The sequence below is a fragment of the Phacochoerus africanus genome, chromosome 8 (assembly GCF_016906955.1).
Source record: "Phacochoerus africanus isolate WHEZ1 chromosome 8, ROS_Pafr_v1, whole genome shotgun sequence".
Taxonomy (NCBI): Eukaryota; Metazoa; Chordata; class Mammalia; order Artiodactyla; family Suidae; genus Phacochoerus; species Phacochoerus africanus.
This window is the reverse complement of record NC_062551.1, coordinates 63,934,401-63,955,690: the sequence shown is the minus strand read 5'-3', so window position 1 is coordinate 63,955,690 and position 21,290 is coordinate 63,934,401. Positions and strand designations below refer to the sequence as shown.

The 21,290-nt window shown below is 58.6% G+C and overlaps 1 protein-coding gene across 5 annotated transcripts in view; it reads left to right on the top strand.

Moving 5' to 3' along the window:
• The first annotated feature begins 127 nt into the window (after window positions 1–127).
• MORN1 (MORN repeat containing 1) overlaps window positions 128–21,290 on the top strand; it is a 45,066-nt gene continuing 23,903 nt past the window's right edge. For 4 of the 5 annotated variants that reach the window (XM_047791147.1, XM_047791145.1, XM_047791148.1 and 1 more), the window contains exons 1-8: window positions 128–314; window positions 1,540–1,611; window positions 2,761–2,859; window positions 3,270–3,380; window positions 3,884–3,974; window positions 4,557–4,644; window positions 13,473–13,569; window positions 14,393–14,503. In XM_047791147.1, the coding sequence (XP_047647103.1) occupies window positions 239–314; window positions 1,540–1,611; window positions 2,761–2,859; window positions 3,270–3,380; window positions 3,884–3,974; window positions 4,557–4,644; window positions 13,473–13,569; window positions 14,393–14,503 (745 nt within the window). In that variant the 5' untranslated portion in view covers window positions 128–238. The remainder of the gene's footprint in view (window positions 315–1,539; window positions 1,612–2,760; window positions 2,860–3,269; window positions 3,381–3,883; window positions 3,975–4,556; window positions 4,645–13,472; window positions 13,570–14,392; window positions 14,504–21,290) is intronic. The other variant, XM_047791146.1, reaches the window with a different exon arrangement.

Below are 21,290 nucleotides of genomic sequence, written 5' to 3'. Positions count from 1 at the left end.
CGCTTCCGGTGCGGGGGGCCCAGGCCGTTGGCGGGGCGGTCGCGTCGGCGGAAGGGACGTAACCTGCGGAAATTCGCCGTCCGGCGCAACCGCAGTCGCGTCCTCTGGCTCCCGGCCCAGAGAGTTCCGCTCCAGAGATTGGTAACGCCCAGAAACTGAAACCAGGCCACGCCCCCCGCGACCAACGAGCCAATGGAGGAGGACTGTGCGGTTGCTAAGGGAAACCTCTAGCGGCAAGATGGCTTCTGCCAGCGAGGGGAGCACGAACTCCCGCCTGACAGGCCGCGACCCGCCAGGGCGGCCACCGCAGGACGGTAACCGCTGACGCATCCTACCAGGCCTCGGTTGTGGTGGGAGGGAGGCGGGCAGGTCTGGGAGCTCGCTGAGCGCCCCTGGCCCCTCACGTTCACTTTGGGAAGTCCGAGTCCAGAGCCGGGGCCAGAACCTGAGGCCCCGAGCCCCCCGACCCGCCCCTTCCCCGCGCCCAGCCCTCGCGCCCGGGAAGACGGTCCCAGTGCCCGCTGGGTGGGCGGGGGCCCGGGCCCAGAGTAGCAGAACCAGCCGGGTCCTGGAGACCTAGCCAGGAGCAACCCTAGTCGGCCCTAGGTGTCCGGGCCGGCGCAGGACCGCACCTCCTGACGTCCCCGACGCGCAGTTGAGAAGGGCCGCACCCGTAGTATATGGAGGTTCCCAGGCTAGGGGGTCTAATAGGAGCTACAGCTGCCGGCCTACACCACAGCCACAACAACGCCGGATCCTTAACCCACTGAGCGAGACCAGGGATCAAACCCGCAACCTCGTGGTTCCTAGTGGATTCATTTCCGCTCCGCCAGGATGGGACCTCCCAGAAGGACATGTGATAGGAGTTGTTCATAGCATCAAAGAAGTGGGAACAGAGCGATCCCAGTCCATACCACTAACTTCAGGTAGAACTCAACCCTCGCTTACAGCAGACACCAAAAGACACCGAGTCTGGCAACCCGAAGCTTCCCTAGAGCCGCCCCCGCCAAAGCTGGTTTTGAAACAGGAGGGATGGTGGGGAGAGGGCCCTGCCCCCTCCAGGAACTACTGGAGTTGGGCCTGGGGGATGATGTGCCCAGCAGCTGAGTGGCAAGAAATGAAGTGGGGCAGGCCCTTCCCAGGTGCAGGTGTAGATTTTTGTCTGGAGAAGGTGGTGCAGTGAGGTCCCCGCAGAGAGATGGGGAGCTCTTTCCACCCCTACCCACCCCCACCTTCACCCAGCTACTTTGGCTCAGCTGAAACGTCCCCTCTCCAGGAAGGATCTCCGCCAGGCCTCCCGAGGACCCTGCACTCGCTCGCCCCAGCCCCCTCCCCCACCTCTGCACACCTAGTAGTTGCTCAGGTCTTTGCTGCAGTTCCAGTCGTGACCCAAACTGAGCCTGTGGGGAGAGTTCGCCGGAGGTGATGCCACGGACACCTGGAGAAGCCCCCAGCCCATCCCCACCTCACTGTTTGCTGATCATCAGCCGGGTCACCTGTGCCACGTGCTCACCTGTGTGTCTTCCTTTCAATATTCAGGTTACGGAGTCTACGTTTACCCGAATTCCTTCTTTCGATACGAAGGAGAATGGAAAGGAGGCAAGAAACACGGTAAGGATGGCCGGCGGCCTCTCCCCGCAGCCGCGCCACAGCCCCGAGGAGCTGGGGCCATGCCAGGTGCCGGCCACGCTGGGCTCTCAGCTCACCAGTGCCAAGGAAGGGCCTCACCTGTGGGGCTGGAAACCCGGCCGGCCACTCTGGTGGTAATAAAACTGGCTTTCTTGTCATTTCTGATGATAAAGACACTGCCTATTTCGAGAGAAAACACAGACAGCAGAGAAGAGCAGGTACCACATGCAAGTCCCTGGAGTCCACCGCAGAGGTCGGCCTGGTCTTTCCGGGTTAGGCCCCCAGTTGACGTCTGGTTGGGGTTCAGTCTGCTCACACCCTCTGTCCTTCCGACTTTCTGCTGAAGGACTGATCTTTCAGTGTTATGACCTATTATTGTATCTGTCGGCTGCCAGTATTTTCTCTTTTTCTGGCTTTTTAGGGCCACACCTGCGGCATATGGAGGTTCCCAAGCTAGGGGTCGAATCGGAGCCACCGCCACCGGCCTACACCACAGCCATAGCAGCGCGGGATCTGAGCCGCCTCTGTGACCTACACCACAGCTCACAACAATGCCAGATCCTTAACCCAAGGATGAGCGAGGCCAGGGATCGAACCTGCATTCTCTTGGATCCTAGTCAGGTTCATTTCCACTTAGCCACAACGGGAACTCGCAGCTGCCAGTATTGTCAATATCTTTAAGCTTTTGACGTTCACTGTAGTGTTTTGGCCACACAGATGTCTCTCACTTTTGCACTGAAGTCTCCGAGTCCCTGCCTCCAGGCCGGGACTCCAGACAGAGCCTGGCCTGGACACGGTGCCTCCTCCCTTCTAATGCATCCTGCACCCCCAGCCGTGGACTCTCTCTCTGTCCTTCTGCCACTGTGCTGACACAGGCCAGGTGGCCGGCATGTCCCCTCTGAGGAGGTCTGGGGGCGGGGTCCTTGCACTCATGACAGCCAGTCGGCAGGATGCTCAGTCATGTGTCACGGACGCACTCACGGGTGGGCACACACGTGGGTGAGCTGGCAGGGAGCACGTGCTGACCCGAGTTGGAACCGAACGCCGGGACCCCCGCAGCCTCACTGTCCTCCGCGAGCAGCGAGCCGGCCACTCCCGGCCATTCCCTGCCTCCGTGGTCTCCTCCACCAGGGCACGGGAAGCTGCTGTTTAAGGACGGGAGCTACTACGAAGGCGAGTTCGCGGAGGGCGAGATCACGGGAGAGGGCTGCCAGCACTGGGCCCTGTCAGGTCAGCCCCGCCAACTCCTTCCTCCTACAGCAGCTCTGGTGTGGGCCAGCCCCTCCCTCTATCACCTGGGGACCCCCACTTTCCCGAATGCATCCCCTAACAGCCTATGCCTGCTGGGGCCCGGGCAGCTACGGTGCAGCCTGCAGTGTGGCCAGGGGCCGTCTGCTGAAGCTCCTACCCTCCCGGGCAGGCCTGCGGTAGGTTCTCAGTGGGGAGAAGACTCACCCAGACCCTGGGCGCAGAGATGGCCCCAAGAGGGTCTCCTGGCGCCAGAGTCCTCACTGTACCCAGGAGAACCCCGGCAGGAGAGAGAGGCCCTGCTCTCAAATGACACTTGCTGTCACCATGAACCAGGGACGGGCAGGACTTGGGAAATGGCCCTAACCCGGACCCTGCTCCACTGCCACCAGGGAACACCTATACCGGACAGTTTGTGCTGGGAGAGCCTCAAGGCCACGGCGTGATGAAGTACAAAGCCGGTGGACGTTACGAGGGAGAGCTGTCCCGCGGCATGAGAGAAGGTGCTAGGCTTTGGCCGCCAGCCCCTGGGGTGGGAAGCTGCAGGACCTCCTGAGGCCTCGGCTCAGTCACCTCCTCCATGTCCTAGAGACAAAGGCAGGAGGCCACAGTGCAGGCGGAAGCAGGTTCTGCCCCAGGGTTGCCAGAGGGAGCAGAGAGGTCACTCTGGTCCTCGAGTAGGTGGTCAGGCCCAGCACTGCTGCCAGTTCTCAGTGTGAGCTTACACTTGCACAGCCTTGACTGCGCGGGGCACCGCCCAGACGAGGGCAGGGCACTTCAGCCTCCAACGCTGGGGAGCCAGGCCCCTGCGTGGTGTCCCTCCTGCTCACTCAGGACCTTTGAGGTCTGTGCCTGGAGCCGCCCTTGCTGCCTGGGGCGGCCAAATCTAATTGCGGGGCCCCGGGACCCCAGGCGGCCAGCCCAGAACAGCGGCCCTGCTCCTGGGGCGCCACCCCAGCCCTCTCCCAGGCACAAGGTGACACTGGGCTCTTGGCTCCTGCACCAGGACACGGGCATCTGGTGGACGCAGATGGACAAGTGTACTGGGGGTCGTTCCACAAGAACAAGCAGCACGGCCGGGGCCGGATGGTCTTCCGGTGAGTCCGCGGGCTGTCCCCTCCTCGAGTGCCCAGACCTGAGAGCACGTCAGTGTCTTTTGATATGATTCTGGCCTTTCTCCCTTAGTTACCCATATTGCTTCTGTGTGTACTTAGTGGGAAAAACATCAGTCCCACCCCCAGAAAATGCCTGGCGGGCGTGTTGTGGGGGAGGAGCGGGACAGAGTTGGACGGCAGTGGCCAGAAGCTCCGCTTTCACACCCAGTGCCGAGCGTGGCCAACTCCTCAAACTCTGAGACAGCTTCTGTGCACGTCCTGCCCTTGGATTTGCAGGTTCACCCCGCCCCCATCACCTTGGATTTGCAGGTTCGCCCCGCCCCCATCATCCTCTCCAGATCTTCACACCTGGGGCCTGGCGAGCGGACGCTGGCGGCCGTGTCCGCGTCAGGACCGGCCTCCTGTCTCTGCATCCTGCCGGGCGCCGATGCCATCTGTTCTGGGCCTATTTTTGCCTCATCCCGGTGGCGCGTGCTGAGCCCCGGTCGGAGGAGCCGGTCTGCGTCAGCACAGCCACCTGGCCCTTCCCGGGCTGAGCGTGGCCCCTGCCCTTATGTCCCTCAGGAACGGAGATGAGTACGAAGGCGACTGGGTCCAAGGCCAGCGCCAGGGCCATGGGGTGCTGCGCTGCGCCAACGGCTCCACCTACGAGGTACCTGGGACCTGGGCTGGGCTCTCGGGCCCCTGGGCACTCTCCACCCCAGGCAACCCCACGTGCAGCTCCGACGCTGCCCTTCAGGACCCTGCGAGGCAGGGACAGCGGCTCTTCCCGTTTTACTGATGAGAAACCTGAGGTTGAAAGCGGTTAAGGGCCCCGGCCAATATCTGTCATCCCTCCGGTTCCCGAAACGCCCCTGAGCCAGCACTGTCACCCTGTGGGAAGGACACCATGGAGCCTTCTGAGGGAAATGCCCTGGGGTCTGGGGGCGCGGGGGAGGCCCTCCTCCTCCTCGGGAGCAGGGCTCTGCACCCCATCCCTGTGTCATCGGGCAGCCACCATCCTTGGCTGGGTGGGGGTTTAGGGGCTAAGAGGCAAGGAGATACAGGCCCAAGGGAGACCCTCTGGGGACCCCAGAATCCACCGCCCTTGCTTTTCCTGGACACCAGCCCGTGTGCAGAGTGAGCGGGAGCTCGAGGTGCGTCCTGCCCGGGCCTGGCTCCTGCGCGCAGCCAAGGATGGCACAGCAGTCCACCTGGCGGACGAGGAGCCCCGTCGACCCTGCAGACACACGGCCGGGGCGGAGAGGGCCATGCGAGCTGGGCCAGACGTTGGGACGGGCAAAGCTGGGCTCAGAGGCAGGAAGACGCCGGTGGGGCCAGAACAGGGTGGGTGGGGAGCCAAGAGGTCAGGGGGGAGGTCCCGGCAGTCCCCCATGGAGCCCCGGAGCCACAAGGGGCGGGAGTTTTATTCTAAGCATCCTGGAAAGTGCTGGAAGGAAGCGGTGGCCTGATCCCTGCGTCGGAAGTTCCCTCCGGTCCTCACGTGAGCGGTGGGAGGTGGAGAGGTGACGACAGTCTGCGTGGGGTGGACCAAACTGGGGTAGCCGGGAGGTCAAAACGCCAGACTGGCCGACAGGTTGGACGTCGAGGCGGAAGCAGAGGCGAGGATGTTCCCTTCGTTTTTGGCGCGAACACCCGCTGGATGGTGGCACCCGCACCGGAGCCTGCCCAGGGTGCGGGCACTGCGCCAGCAGTTGGGACAAGATGGGGGGAAGTGGCAAACTGCTCAAAGGGATGAAAGCAGGAGCATGGACACCACAGGTGTGAGAGGAGACACCCCCAAAGACGGGGTTCGGGGCCGGCCGAGTGGTGTCCCAGGGCCTGGCCGGGACTCTGACTCCTGGCGCGCAGCGGCTTCGCGAGTGACCCTGCTGCCACTGTGCTCGGCTATGACGTGCCTGCTGAATCTAGGCCTTGGGAGCCGAGGTGGCACATGGCTAATGATGCTGAGACGTCGGCCGTGAGGCCCCTGGGGCCCGGGGACCCGTCCGGGAAGGACAGGAGCTTGGGTCTGAACCCAGCTCCAGCCTCGGCCCTGAATGCTCCCTCGTTTCTCACAGCCTCGCTCGGGGCTGGAGCAAAACTTGACTCTGGGCTACAGAATGATGCAGTCAGTTGAGCTCACATCTCTGCCAGGCTTTTTCTGTGGCAGACCTGAGATGGGTACAGAACGGCCCGAGAGACGAGGGACAGCCAGCCCGGCGGAGGCTCGGACCCAGCAGGCAGGGAGGGTGTGGCCACAGCCGGCTGAGTGTGGGAGTTGCCCAGTGTCAGTGCCCAAAGCACGTGTGCAGGACCGGCCCTGTGCTTTCGGAGCTCACGGTGGACCTCTGGGCCCCCAGGGTCCCTGCAGCACCACATGGTAAAAACCCAAATCAAAGCGCTTCAGGGTCTGGCTCCCCTGACACAAGTGGTCGAGAAAGGGTGCACTGGGGGCTGGGAGGTGGTAAAGTGGCAGCTGGCCTGGCCCTGCCTGAGGTGGAGTGGCCAGAGGAGAGTGTGGGGTCTCACAAGGCCCCCCAGCGCCCTCGCCTCGCCCAGGCCCCCTCCTGGGGCCTCAAGCCCCCGTCCAGGCAGCAGCGGCTCCCAGTGCCACACGCACATACACTGCTGCCAACCCTCTGGGCTGCTGCGGTGGGCGGTTCGCGTGGAGCCTGTTTGCAGGCGTCGCTGTGACCTGGTGAGAGCGCTGTCTCTTCTCCCAGGAGGGAGGTCCATCCATCTTCGTGGGGCCAGGCTCAGGGCTCAGCCTGGGAGTCACGGCCACCGGCCTGAATCTCCAGAGCTGCCTGGGAAGCGGGAAGCACAGGGAAACTCGGGAGAATCCCCACCCTCCTTCAGCATCCACACCTCGTGGGGCTGCGTGAACGCAGACTGCCGTTCTGGTGGTGCCAGGCACTGCCCTCGGCTCCTCTGATCCATGGACCCCCTCCACCCCTGTTTCCGCCATGGGAGGCCTCCCAGGCCAGATGGCATGGTGGGCTGGGCTGGCTGCCCAGAGACTGGACCCGGCCTCGCTGCCGCCGTCCACCAGAGGGCAGTGCAGCCCTGCCAACCGCCAGGCAGTGGCCTCCGAGTGGACTGCCTGGGGCTGGTCACCCACTAGAGGTGAGGAGGCGGCTCAGCAGCGGCTTCATCTCCCTGGGCACCTTTCAGGGGAACGAATCCTCCCCCAGAATTCAAACTCTGCCCGCGTTTCCCGGGCTCGAACGATCTGCCCGCCACCCAGGCCCTGAGTGTCCCCTTGTCCCTCCAGCCCCCTCTGCAAACGGCATCCAGCCGGTGTGGACGCAGGGTGGGCACAAGGGCCGGCGCCTCCGGGCTGCTCCCTGGTCAGGGGCACAGGGAGGTGAGGAGGCAAAGCTGGGTGGACTTGGGGCTCCCTCGTCTCAGCACCAGCCTCTCCACGCTGGGGGGTTGCCTCCTTGGCCTGACCTCTGACCTCGGCATGACGGGGGGGTGGAGCCGCCGCGATTATGCCCCCCCTCCCCGCATGCGCGCCTGCGCTCTCACTAGCTCCCTGACTCAATTGTAAAACACAGATGTGATGAAACCCACGGTTTTGATCATTAAGTGCACAGCTCAGCGGCCTCAAGCAGGTTCCATGCTCAGCCGACACCACCACCCTCCGTCTCCAGAACTTTCCCAAAGGGGAACCTGCCCAGTGAGCACTTCCCAGCCCAGCCCCCATCGCCCACTCTCTGTCCTGGACTCTGACCTGCCAGGGAGCCCTGTGAGTGACCACACATCTCTGCCCTTCTGTGTGTGGCTGATCCACTGAGCACAGGGGCCTCCAGGTCCGTCCGTGTGTGAGCAGGTGTTGGCCTCCCTTTTTAAGGCTGCGTAATATTCCTTCCACGTGTTGTCCAGTCCTTGGCTGTCCATGGACACCTGGTCTGTTTCTGCCTCTTGGCGACTGTGAGGAGAGCTGCCAGGAGCCCCCTCCAGCTCTGGGAACAGCACAGCTGCCAGATTGGGTGGTAATTCTATTTTAACTCGGAGGAAGCCAGCCCCCATTCCCACTTTCTTTCCGATTTCCTCTCTGGCCTCATGTTCTCTTTCCTTCTGAAGCACATGGTACGGGTGGGCCCGCCTGGCAGTCACGCAACTGAGGGGCATGACCTCTGCGCTCTTTCGCGGGACCTCCACTGCCCGCGCCCTCCCTGGACCCAGCCTCGCAGCCACGCTCGTGAGCACAAGCAGGGACGCACCTGAGTCCTTGGGCCTCACCCCGCAGCACCCGGCACCCCTCCAGCCCTCCTAGCACCTACCCGGAGCGCTCCTTGCCACGATTTAGGTCAGAAGAGATGGAGGGTCCAGGGGAAATCGCCTGAGCCTCGTGGAACTGGAAGGGGGACAGAGAACACGCTCTGGGTGCCCGTCCCCTTGATGCTGAGCTGGGGAACCTTTAAAACCTTAGTCCTAGAAAAATATTTTATTTCTTTCTTTTATTCAGGGCCGCACCTGTGGCATATGGAGGTTCCCATGCTAGGGCTCGACTAGGAGCTACAGCTGCCAGCCTATACCACAGCCACAGCAATGCAGGATCCGAGCCTCATCTGCAACCTACACCGCAGCTCATGGCAACGCCGGATCCTTAAAACTGAGCGAGGCCAGGGATCCAACCCACTTCCTCCTGATACTAGTCAGATTCGTTACTGCTGTGCCACAATAGGAACTCCTAGAAAAATCTCATTCCTGAAAAAAAAAAAGTGGTAAATCTGTTTTTGTCAGAAAATAAGAACAATGCATCCCAAGGCCAGAGCAACACCCCTTCTGTCCAGACGGGGCCATGTGGTCAGGCCTGGTCCATCCTGGGACATGGCATCTCTGGCTGCTGCCCATCCCCCAACCCCGCCACTCTCCAGTTGGGTGGCCCTGCGTTCCCCGTGTGCGGTTGTGGACATTCTGTGCTGCCGCCATCCCCACAGGATGTGGGAATACGTGCGCCCAGCAGCAACGAGCTCACCACTCCTGCTGAGGATGTGACTGCCCTGGTGACCTGTGGGGACGGGGCAGCCAGGCAGAGAGCGGCATCCTCCTGGCCTCCTGCGTGGAGCGTGGGCTGTGGCGGGGACGTGGGCATGCCGCCGGGTGAGGCTCAGCCTCTGCCTGTGAGCCGCTCCCCACCTGTGCGGCTGCGCCGTGGTGCCGCCAGCAGCCACGCCTCCGGCTGTCCCTGGGGCGCCATGCGCCTTGGCTGCATTTCTCGCCTTGGCTTTCCCGGAGGGAGGCCTGCTGGTCGGTGCACCTGCTCGCTGCACAGAGCAGGTGGCCGGCCGTATGCACATCATCACCTGCTGGCGGCCCTGGCCTCCCTCTCCTCACCTGGGCGTCTGCAGGGACAACAGGGGTCTTGTGTTCCTAGCCCACTGTGCCGGCTGGGAGGTCACAGTCCAGGCATAGGGGGCCCTGGCCCAGGAGGACCGGAAGAGGCGTCTGGGCTGATCCGACCCCGAGCGAGCAGGGGCTGGCCTGCTGAGCGGAGCGGGGCTGCGCACCTGCCTGGCGGGGCTCCACGTGGCCGGATGTCGGAACCCTCCGCAGGAAGCAGCTTGTATTTGCATCAGCAGAAGCTGTCACACTTGGAAATCCAAGGAACTGATGGCCAGGATTGTGGAGGTCAAGGCCGATACCTTGGGGACTTGCTGCTGGTGGGGCCATGAGGGGCCTGTGTCTGCGATGGAGATTGATGGGCAGGAGCTGCCAACACGCCGACAGTGTGGCCACCGCTGCCCAGGCAGGCAATCCCGAGGCTGAGACCCCGGCTCTGGACCACCCTGGGCCAGGCAGGCCAGCAGGAGCTGTGCCCCGACCTGGTCGAGGAGCCTGGCATCAGAGAAGGCCCTCGTCCTCCGGGGCTGTGGATGCGGTCAGGGCAGATGCTGTGGAGAGGGGGGCCCTCGGCCCTCCCGTGGGGTCAGCCAGAACCTGGTGCCCCGAAGGCCAGAGGGGGAGAAGGGACCGGTGGGCCGGGCGGGTGGGAGGTTTGGCGTGCCTGGAGACCCGGAAACACCAGACAGGGCAGCGCGGCTGCAGCGGCGTCGCCAGCACGAGCACCAGCACTGCCCCTGGGCAAGAAAAGAGCATCGAGTAACTAGAAGACTGCTCCCGAAATGAGACGAGTCAAGCGCGTCTCTCTCAATTTATTAAAAACTCGCTGTGGCGTCGGCAGCACCAGGATGCAGGTGCCTCCCCGGCCCGGCTCAGCACGTTAAAGGATCTGGCGTTGTGGCACCTGTGGCCTAGGTCACACCGTGGCGCGGATCTGACCCCTGGCCTGGGAACGCCACGTGCCGCGAGGCAGCCACAACAGAAGAAAGAAAGAAAAACTCCCCTGGTGGAGACAGCGCCTGAGGAGCCCAGCCCGACCACTCGGCAAGGCTCGTCACGTCGTCACACGCCAGCGTGCAGACAGCCCCGGGGTTGCCCAGCCGCCTCAGCGATGGACGTGTCTCGCTCACCCTGGGAGGCCTTCTTCTAACTCAGCTCCCAGCCCCCTTGCTTCGTGTGCCGTGTGGGCGGGCCAGGTGGCCCTGTGGTCCTCACCTGCCTGGCGCCGAGGTCATCTGGGTGCTACCTGGCCAGCAGGACAGGGAGCGGGAGGGAGAGCGAGTAGGAGTCCCGCACCTGCTGGCCTGGCCTCCGTGAGCCGTGCTACCACGCACTTGTTCACACTCAGGTGCGCGTCTGAGAAGGGCCAGACCCTTCAAAGGCAAGATTTACTGCGTTAATTAAAAGAGTCTGCGCTGTTGGACCAGTGACGCTGTGGGAACATGTCTGTCGCGGGCAAGTTCTGTGTCACAGCCTGAGCCGCAGGTGGGCTCAGATTCCGGAGGGCAGCTGAAGCATCTCAGGTCTTCAAGGACCCTGGTAACGCCGGGCTTGAGAGCACGGTGGCTTCCTGGTGGGATGGGCGCGGGCACCGTCCTCCAAGGCATGTCACTGTGCCTGCGCCCCTGGGCGACCCCTTCCCCATGGCTGAGCCAGGGGCAGCCCAGCCCCGCTTTGCCCGATGGAGAGCGGAGGGCAGGGTGAGAAAACGGCTTGCGTTGCTTTCCTGAGCAGAGGCGCATTGGGGCTGTGGTTTGCTCCCCAAGGAGAGTTTCACTTTGCAGGATGCAGCTCCCAGAGGGCAGGGCGGACGGCAGAGGTACGGAGCCCTGCACGGTCCGTGGGCCCAGAGGTCCTTGCGCTGTCAAGAGAGGCAGCCTGGCTCAGCCGAGCCCCTGTTGCCTTTTTATTCATTTGTTTATTTATTTCAATGGCTGTTCCCACGGCACATGGAGGTTCTCAGGCTAGGGGTCAAATCAGAGCTGCAGCTGCAGCGGACACCACAGCCATAGCAACAAAGGATCCAAGCCGCATCTGCGACCTACACCACAGCTCAGGGCAATGCTGGATCTTTAACCCACTAAGCGAGGCCAGGGATCAAACCTGTGCCCTCATGGATGCTTGTCGGATTCATTTCTGCTGAGCTCGTCGGATTCGTTTCCGCTGAGACACTACGGGAACTCCAAGCCCTGGTTGTCTTGATGGAGTGCAGATCAGGAGTCCTTCCCAGAACTTCCCGAGGTGGCCGTGTGACGGGGGAGCGGGACCTGCACACTGAGCTCCCAGCCGGCTTCCAGTATCTTGAACCTGTTTCCCACCCACCCCGGGCGTCCTCAGCCCTTGGCCCAGCTCGGGGGATCTCGTGTCCATGGGGTGGCCCCAGCACCGCCGGGTCAGGAATGGGGCCTGCGGCAGCGAGGGCAGCAGCACATGCCCAGGCATTGAGTAGCACAGCCCCTGGAAGCCCCCATGGAGGTAGCACCCTTCCCCGGGGCCCCTGCCTTCGCCAGGGCTCTCTGGGGCTTGACCATACCCCCTTATTCCATCCGTTGGTGCCCAGGCCTGGGGGCTGAGCGCAGTGGTGTCTGGGTGCCTTGGGGGTTCACTTCGGCTCATAATCTGCATTCGATTAACCGTCCTGCTTCCTGAGCTGAACCGCTAATGTCTCCGGCCTGGGGGCGGTCACGAGGGGAGGTCTTCCTAGAAAGCAAAGCATCCAGCAACTTCTCCACCTACAAGCATCAACCCCTTCCCAGCAGACAGACCTGCGGGGCTGGGCACAGGGAAGAAGGCTGGCAGGGGTGGGTGCCGCAGCTCAGGGGCAGCCACCCTGCCCTCTAGGCCACACCTCCCCTGGCCTCTGCCCCCCCACCCTGCCCAGGGTCGGCGAGCATTGCTGCCCCCGGCACGCAGGCACATCACAGCCGCACCCCCCGCTGCGCACACGTGGGCGCAGCACCCCTTCCTGGGACCAGGTCGCACCGATGCTGCGCAGAGGCCTTACTGGCGCCAGGGCCGCTCAGCTACTCCAGGCGCCCCACCCCCAGCCCAGACGGGGCCCCCATCTGCCCTGGTACCTGGGCCCCACCCCCGCCTTGATCAGGCCCTCTGCCCCCAGACACGAGCTGTGGGTCTCAGGGGATGCTGCCTTCGTGTCAGCCCCGCTGGACGCTGAGCTTTCGAGGAACGCAGCCCCTGTGTGGCCTCGGGGTCTGGGGGCTGGAGGAAAGAGGCTGCCTGTGACTCCAGGACAGCCAGGCCTCTGCCCCTGCCACCCCCGCTGGCAGCCCGGCCCCTCCTGAAGCCGCAAGCTGTTGTCCACCCGGGAGCCACAGTTGTGCAGAGCCAGGGCTGGAGGCCTCCTCCCGTCCCGTGCTGCAGCCACAGTGACCCTGTGTTCTGAACAGCAGCGGGAACTCCTTTCCCCCAGCTTTGGAGGATCTGAGCACCACGGGGCCGCGGCCTTCCAGAGCCCCTCCAGAGCGCCCAAGGTGCCCGTGTTTCTTCCCCATGCCCCGCAGCACCCTCCCCAGGGGCAGAACCTGCAGCCCGGCCCCCGCTGCTCGGCCACCTCGGGAGGATGGGTCCAATGAGTGTGTGCAGGACAGCGGAGAGAAGCCGAGCGTGCCTTTGGCTGATTCCTCTTTAATAGGAGTAATTCACGGTGGGATAAAACAGCAGTAAGATCTCGAAATTTTCCACAGAAATAATTTTTCCTGCTGTTGACATCATTCTTCCACTTTGTGTGTGTGATTTACAAAGCAGGCTTCGGGGGAGGCAGAGCGGGGGCGTGCAGCGAGCCACCCACACTGTGCGGGTTCAAACTGTGTTTTTAATTGGCCTTTCGTTATCCTGGAGCCTAGCGCCCCAGCCCCACAAGCTCAGCCACACCCGGGCCTCCCCGTGCTGCTGCACACAGGTTCGGCGTCTTAGGGCTCAGAGGGCTTTGTGCTGAAAACGTGCCCTCTGGAGCCGTGTCTTGCTTGTGTCGTCTCTTTGTGCCGTTGTCCCCAGACCTCCTGGCTCCTCGTGAAGCAGGTCGCGTCTGCCAGGACGGGTGGGTTCCGGCAGCTCTGGCCCCCAGAGGCCTGTGCGCCTAGGCGCCTCGGGCTGTGCCGGGTCTGAGTGCATGCGGTCCCCCCGCAGGGCCAGTGGCACAGGGGCGTCTTCAGTGGACTGGGCGACATGGCCCACTGCTCCGGGGTCGTCTACCGAGGGATATGGATCAACGGCCACCCTGTGGGTAGGTGCGCCTGGCCTTCCCCTTGGCCTGGCGGGGTCCCCCTGTGGGGTCACATCGGGGTCTAGCTGTCCTCTCTCGGGAGGTGTGGACCGGAGGCAAGGATGAGGTGGAAACTAAAACCCCTTTTGGCGCAGCATGCTCTGACCTGTCCTCACTGGGCTCCCGACAGCAGCGGCCCCATCGGACCTCAGACCACGGGAGTCCTGGTCCAAGCCAGACACCCAGCCCAGGGTCTCCGGGTCACAGGGGTCTCCCCCCACGGAGCTCTGGGCGTCTGGCCCCCAGCACAGCCTCCACCCAGCCCCCACCCTGCGTGCCCTGCACTGCCCTGCGAGCCAGGTGGCCTGTCACCGCCGGGGCCTCCGCCCCCTCCTGGGCATGGGGGCTTCTGTTAGGTTCCATGACAAGGGTGCTGCCCCAGGGGTCAGTCTGGCCAGGGATTCAGGTCACTGGTCAGAACCTCGGACTCCTGACCCAGGCCCATGCGTGCAGGGCGCAGTCCGAGCAGTGGGTGGAAGCACCTGCAGGAACCGCCCCCCTCCCCCGACCCTGGGGTCCCGGACACTGCCGGGCGTCCCCCCAGCGCTGGGGCGCTAGAGATCAAGTCGGCGCTGAGATGAGACGTGATGGCGCTGACCCCCAGGACAGGGTTAAGCTGGTAGTGACAGTGACGGTCTTTCAGCCCCGAGGGCCGTGCTCCTCAGGGCCCCTCATTAGGTGGGAGGGGCCTGCCCGGCAGTGTGGGACCCAGACCAGGGCTCGCTGCTGTGGCGGGGGCGGGGGGAGGTCCCGGCCCCACGCAGCTCTGCTCTCCTCTCTCCAGCACGAGCCACCAGGATGGTGATCTTGGGCCCAGAGGTGATGGACATGGTCCAAGGGTGCTCCCTCACGCTGACCGTCGAGCTGCAGCAGGACAATGGGGAGATCGCCACGAGTAAGTGTCACAGGGAGACAGCCGCGCTTTCCCGAAAGAGAGGCCAGTGTCAGGTTCTTGAGTGGAAACACAGGATGCCACGGGTGGCCGCTGGCCTCCCGGCCATGCCGAGGTGGCCTGTGCCCAAGTTGGGGTTGCCAGCGGGCGCCTTTGTGGCGAGGACGGCGGTGGGTGAGCCCTCCAGCTGGGAGGGGGCAGCCATGCAGCGCGTGTGCGTGTGTGTCCCTCTCGGTCAACTCACAGTCAGGACAGAGGGGACCCATGGGCACAGGGCCAGCCACTCTGCCTGGCAAGAGAAAGGTTTCTTGCTCTCCCCCGTGGGTGATCGAGGGGCCAGCTCCCCCTCTGTCTGGGCTGCTCTTTAGATGCTCTAATGAGCCCTGCAGCCGAGCTGGTGCACAGGGTGCCAAGGGCAAAGGGCCGGGCAGGACCACGGCTCTGGCTAGGAAGCCACAGCGCAGAGCTAAACCAGGTCTGATCAGCGGCAACTGGTTGACTGGTAGCATCACTCACAAGCCATAAAATGGGTCCATATTCGTGATTCGGTGGTTTTGTAGTGAGCTTAGAGTTGAGCAGCCATGGCCACACCAATTCCGTTTCAGAATTTCCTTGACCCCAGAAAGACCCCGAGTTCTCGCCCTATCCCTGCTCTCCACTCCAGGGGCCACGGATGTCTTTTTCTGGAAGGGCGCGTGGCTGGCGTCCTACGAGGCGGGTGACGCTCTGTACTCCATTTGCGGGCCACTAGCCTTGCATCCCGTCCACGGAGCGCCGGACGCCCCTGCTGGGTGGCCTTGGAGTTCGTGGCACTTGTTGGCGGCGGGGAACATTTGTGTGCAGGCGTTTGTGTAAAGGTGTTTTCCTTTCTCTCAGGTGTGAACCTGTGAGTGGAACTTCTGGGTCGGCTCGTGTGGCAGATTTGTGCTTGGATGTTTGAAGTAACAGACAAGGTGTTTGCAGAGTGGCTGCTTGATCCCTCCTCTCCTCCCCGGGGATGTCAGCTTCCTCTCCTGGTGGGTTTGACCCGCGTTTCCCTAAAGCGCACAACGTCGAGCAGCTTGTTGGCCATTTGTGTGTCTCCTACGGAGACGTGTTGGTGCACGTATTTTTCCCGTTTTTAACAATCGCGTTGTCTGCCTCGGTTTTTAGCTGTGCGAGTTCTTGTGTTCCAGACACAAGCCCCACAGCTTTTGCTCTTACGTTTAGTTTTCTGATTCCTTTTGCGTTAATTTGTGTGGCGAAGAGGTCTAAACTCATCTTTTTCCATGTGGATTCCAGTTGTCCCGGCACCGCGTGTTGCAAAGACTGTCCTTTCCCCTGTCGAAGTGGCCCCTTGACCGTGAGGGGGGGTTGACATCTGGACGTGAGGGGTCTACGTTCTGCTCTGTGGATCTGTGTCTTTCCTGACGCCCCTGCCAGACCATCCTGATTCTTGCAGCTGACTGCTGCGCTTTGAGATTGGAGAATTCCTTCAACTTGTTTTTTCTCAGAGTTCCCTCCGTGGCTCAGTGGTTAACAAATCCAACTGGGATCCGTGAGGCCGCGGGCTCGATCCCTGGCCTCACTCGGTGGGTTGAGGATGCAGCATTGCCGTGAGCTGTGGTGTAGGTCGCAGACGCAGCTCGGATCCCACGTTGCTGTCGCTGAGGTGGAGGCGGGCAGCTACAGCTCCGATTCGACCCCTGGCCTGGGGATAAAAAAAGGACGAAAAGAAAAAACTTTGTTCTTTCTCCATATTGTCTTGGCTCTTCTGGAACCTTCGAGATTCCATATAAATAGTTTAGGATCGGCTTGTCAATTTCTGGCCGACCAGAAGCAAGCCAGCCCTCTGGGGCTTCGTTAGGGATGCTTTGACTCTGGCGGGAGAGCTGCCCTCAACAGCGCTGGATCCTCTGACTCCTGCCCGGAACAGCCTTCGTCCATTTCTCTTTCCTTTCATCAGCGTTTGTAATTCTCAGTGGGTAGGCCTCGCACTTTTATTAAATTTATTGATACATGATTAATAACCTATTTAATTATGATTTGTTTATTAATAAGTCGTTTAGTCTACTATTCTAAGCAGAAGTGTTTTATCTTCAGAAATTGCTAGACGACAATTCGTTTTTATACACTGACCTTGTGTCCTTGGGCCTTGCTGAACTCATTTGCTCTGCCAGTTTTTTTCTGAGGATTTCTTAGGATTTCCTTTTCTTTTTTTTTTTTTTTTTCTTTTCTTTTTTCTGGCTGCAGCCGAGGCACATGGAAATTCCCAGGTCAGGGATCAGATCTGAGCTGCAGTTGCAGCAACGCCGGATCCTTTAACCCACTGTGCGGGGCCAAGGATTGAACCTGCAGCCTTGGCCCTGCAGACACCACCGATCCTCTCGCACCACAGCGGGAACGCCAGGATTTTCTAGACACAAGCTCATGTCATCTACAAATAAACACAATTTTACTTCTTCCTTTTCAGTCTGGATGCGTTCTCATCTTTTTATTTTTTTTCCCCCTTGGCCACACCCACAGCATATGGAAGCTCCCAGGCCCGGGATTGAACTGAGCCACCACTGCAGCAACGCTGAATTCTGTAACCTACTGTACGGGGCCTGGGATCAAATCATGCCTCTGCAGTGACCCGAGCCACTGCAGTCAGATTCCCCCCGCCTCTTTTTTTTTTTTTTTTTTGTCCTTTTAGGGCTGTACCCGCAGCATATGGAGGTTCCCAGACTAGGAGTCTAATCGGAGCTACAGCTGCCGGCCTACACCACAGCCACAGCAATGCAGGATCCGAGACTTGTCTGCAACCTACACCACAGCTTATGGCAACACGGGATCCTTAACCGACTTAGCAAGGCCAGGGATCAAACCCACATCCTCATGGATACTGGTTGGGTTTGTTAACCACTGAGCCATGAGAGGAACTCCTAGACCGACAGCGTTGTGCCAATTTCTGCTGTACAGCCAAGTGCCCCGGACATGGACATGTATACCTTCTTTTTCTCATATTATCTTCTATCCACAAGAGATCGGATAGAGTTCCCGATCCTGTACAGCAGGGCCTCATTGCTTATCCATTTTTAATGCAACAGTCTGCATCTCCTAACCCCAAACTCCCCGCCCATCCCACTCCCTCCCCCTCCCCCTCCCCCTTGGCAACCACACATCTGTTCTCCACATCTGTGTGTCTGTTTCTGCTCTGCAGGTAGGTTCATTCGTGATATCACGTGGTATTTGTCTTTCTCTTTCCATGTCGTCAGACTCTTAACCTGCACCGTGGCAGGAGCTCCTGGATGTGTTCTCTTTCTTTTTTGGCACCAGTTCATCCCCGCCAGCAGCGGCAGAGGGTTTTCATTGCTCCCCCTCCTCAGTGCTTGCTCCTGTCTCCTGGTCTGTCATCCGTCTGGGCACAGGTGGCCTCTCCCGTTTCTCATCTGCGTCTCCCCCATGAGTAGCGATAGAGCACTGACTGGCCATCCGGACATCTCCTTTGGGGAAATATCCGTTCTATCTTTGCCCATTTAAAAATTGGGGCAAGTTTGTCCTTTTATTGTGAGTTATTGAGAGTTCTTTTTAAAGTCTGTTCTTTCCCTTCATTGAATGATGTGGGCATTTGATTTGCTAAAATTTTGTTTAGAATTTTTGCATGTCTGTTTATAAGGCTATTGATCTTGATTTTTTTTCTTAGGATGCCTTCGTCTGGTTTTGGGCTATGGTAACGCCGACCTTGTAGAACACGTTGGGGAAGTAGCCTCCTCTTCAACTTTCTGGAAGCGTTTGTGTTGAATTAGTGTTCTTTCTTTCTTAAATGTTTGGAAGAATTCAATATGAAGCCCATCTGGGCCTGGACTTTTCTTCGTAGGAAGATTTTTAACGACTGAGTCCATTTCTTCTGGATACAAGGCTTTTCGGATTTTCTATTTCTTCTTGAGTGAGCTTTGGCGGTTTACATCTTCCAGGTTGTCACATTTCTTGGCATGAGCTTGTTTATAGCATTCCTTTGCTCCCCCCTTAATACACCTAGATCACCTCTCTTCTTCCCACTGTGGATGATTGGTGTCTTCTTTCTTTTTTTCTTGACTAGTCTAGCAGGAAGTTATCAGTTACCATATTTTGGTTTCATTGATTTCTCTATTGCTGTTTCTTTTCTATTTCGTTAATTCCTGTTTTGATCTTATTACTTCCTTTCTTCTGTTTAGTTTGGGTTTAATTTATTCTCCTTTCTTAGTTTAGGTGGGAAGTTTCTAAGGTTATTTCAGACCTTTCTTTTCTAATATAGAAGCTTATTACTATTAATTTCCCCCTCAGTACTGCTTTAGCTGCATCCTGCAATTTTTGATATGTCGTGCTTTCATTTTTCATTCAATTCAAAAAGCTTCTGATTTCCCTTTTGATTTCTTTTTGGACCCAAAAGTTTATGAAGAAGTGTGTTGTTTCACTTCTAAGTATTTGGAAATTTTCCAGCAATCTTTCTGTTATTGATTCTAATTTAATTCCATGCGGTTATAGTCATGCTTTGTATGTCTTTAATTCTTTTAAATTTTTTGAGACTAGTTTAATGGCTCAGAATATGACCTATTTTGTGTGCACTTTGAGAACAGTGTGAATTCTGCTCGAGTGGAATTGGGTAGAATATTCTGTAAATGTCAATCGGGTGAATTTTGTTGGTATTCTTGTCGAGTTTGCTGATTTTCTGTCTGCTTACTCCATCCATCATTGACAGTGGTATATTGAAATCTCTAGTTATACTTGTGTTTTTGACAATTTCTGCTTTCACTTCTTTCAATGTAATTAACTAATAAATTTATTTATTTATTTTAAGGCCACACCTGTGGCATAGGGAAGTTCCCAAGCTAGGGGTTGAATCAGAGCTACAGCTATGGGCCTACACCACAGCCACAGCAACGCCAGATCCAAGCCACATCTGTGACCTGCACCACAGCTTGCAGCAATGCTGGATCCTTAACCCACTGAGCAGGGCCAGGGATCAAACCCACTTCCTCGTGGATACTGGTCAGGTTCATCACCACTGAGCCCTAATGGGAAGTCTGGGTCTTGCTTTTTTATCTAATCTAACCCTCTCTCCTTTAACTGAAGTATAGGCACCATTCACATTTAATGCAATTACTGATATAGCAGAGGTTCAAACAGCATTTCACTACTTGTTCTCTATTTTTCTCAGCTGTTTTTCCTTCTTTATACTCTGTTACTTTCTTTTTTGGGATTCATTGAGTATTTTTTCTGATTCCATTTTATGTTCTCTGCTGGCTTATCAAGTGGAACCCTTTGCTCTGTCATCTTAGGGGTAGCTATAAATTTTACATTATACGTCTTTAACCTAGCACCTACTTTCAGGTATTACCATCCCACTTCCTGAATAATATAAGGGCTTTACAGTATATGCTTCCTTTTCTACAATCCCAACCTTTTCTTTTCTTTTTTTTTTTTTCAGGGCCGCACCTGCGCCATATGGATGTTCCTGGGCTAGGGGTCAAATCAGAGCTGCCGCTGCCGGCCTACACCACAGCCACCAGCTTACACCACAGTCACAGCAATACCAGATCTGAGCCTCATCTGCAACCTACACCACAGCTCTCAATGCCGGATCCTTAACCCACTGAGCAAGGCCAGGGATCAAACCCACGTCCTCATGGATACTAGTCAGGTTCGTCCCTGCTGAGCCTCGAAGGGAGCTCCTGAAAAAGCCCGATCTTTATGCTGTTGTTTTCTGCACATTTTACATTCATGCGCCTACTAAGCTGTATAACACGTTGTTATTAGTTTTGTTTTAACAGCCATTTATTTGTTTTTTGTTTTTTGTTTTTTTTAATGGCCTCACTCACAGCATATGAAAATTCCTGGGCCAGGATTGAATTGGAGCTGCAGCCATGACCTGAGCTGCTGCAATCAGATTCTTAACCCCCTACGCCACAGTAGGAACTCCTCATTTACCTTTTAAAGAGTATTTAACAAACAGAAAGAGAAATGTGGTCTGTTTGCCAACGCAGTTGCCACTTCTGGTCCTCCCTCCTTCCCCGTGTCCAGCTCTCTATCTGCTCCATTTTCCCTCTGCCTGAAGGATGTACCTTTTAACCGTCCTTGTCACACATGTCCACTGGTGACGGGTTTCCTTTTGACTGGCTTTGTCACCATGCACAGGATCGTGGCTCATGTCCCCGTGCCTCCTGGTGTCACCTGTCTGTGCCATCTCCCCTGAGATTCTGCCCTGTGACACCTGCCCTCCTCCTCTGGCTGTTTCTCAGGTTCTCTCCTCATCGGGATTCGGGGGTTCGATCCTTTGCCTGCGGTGTGGTCTGGTGTCGTTTTCCATGTGGCTCTTGTGCTGGGAATCTGCTGCACTTCTTGGATCTGGTGGTTTACGGTTTTCATCAAACTGGGGGATCTCGCAGCCCTTATTTCTTCTGACAGGGTCTCTGTCACGGCCTCTGCCCCATTCAGCCCCCAGGAGTCCATGTGTCACCCTGTCGTGGTTTCCCCCCCTCCTGTTCCCTCCTGTCCCTTCCCGCTTCTTTCTCCCCACGCTTCTTTTGGGTCATTTCTGTAGCTGTGTTTTCAAGTTCATGACCCTTTCTCGGCAATATCCAATCCATTTTTGGTCCCTCCACTGTGTTTTTCGTCACGTAGTTTTCATCTCTTAATTCAGATTTTTTCTTTTTTTATCTTCATGTCTCTACTTAACTTTTCATCACATGGAATACAGTTGTGACAGTCGTTTTGAGAGATGTCCTTTTCTGCGAGTGCTAGCATCTGTGTGGGTTCTGGGTTGGTTTCAGCGGACAGACCGGCCTCTGCA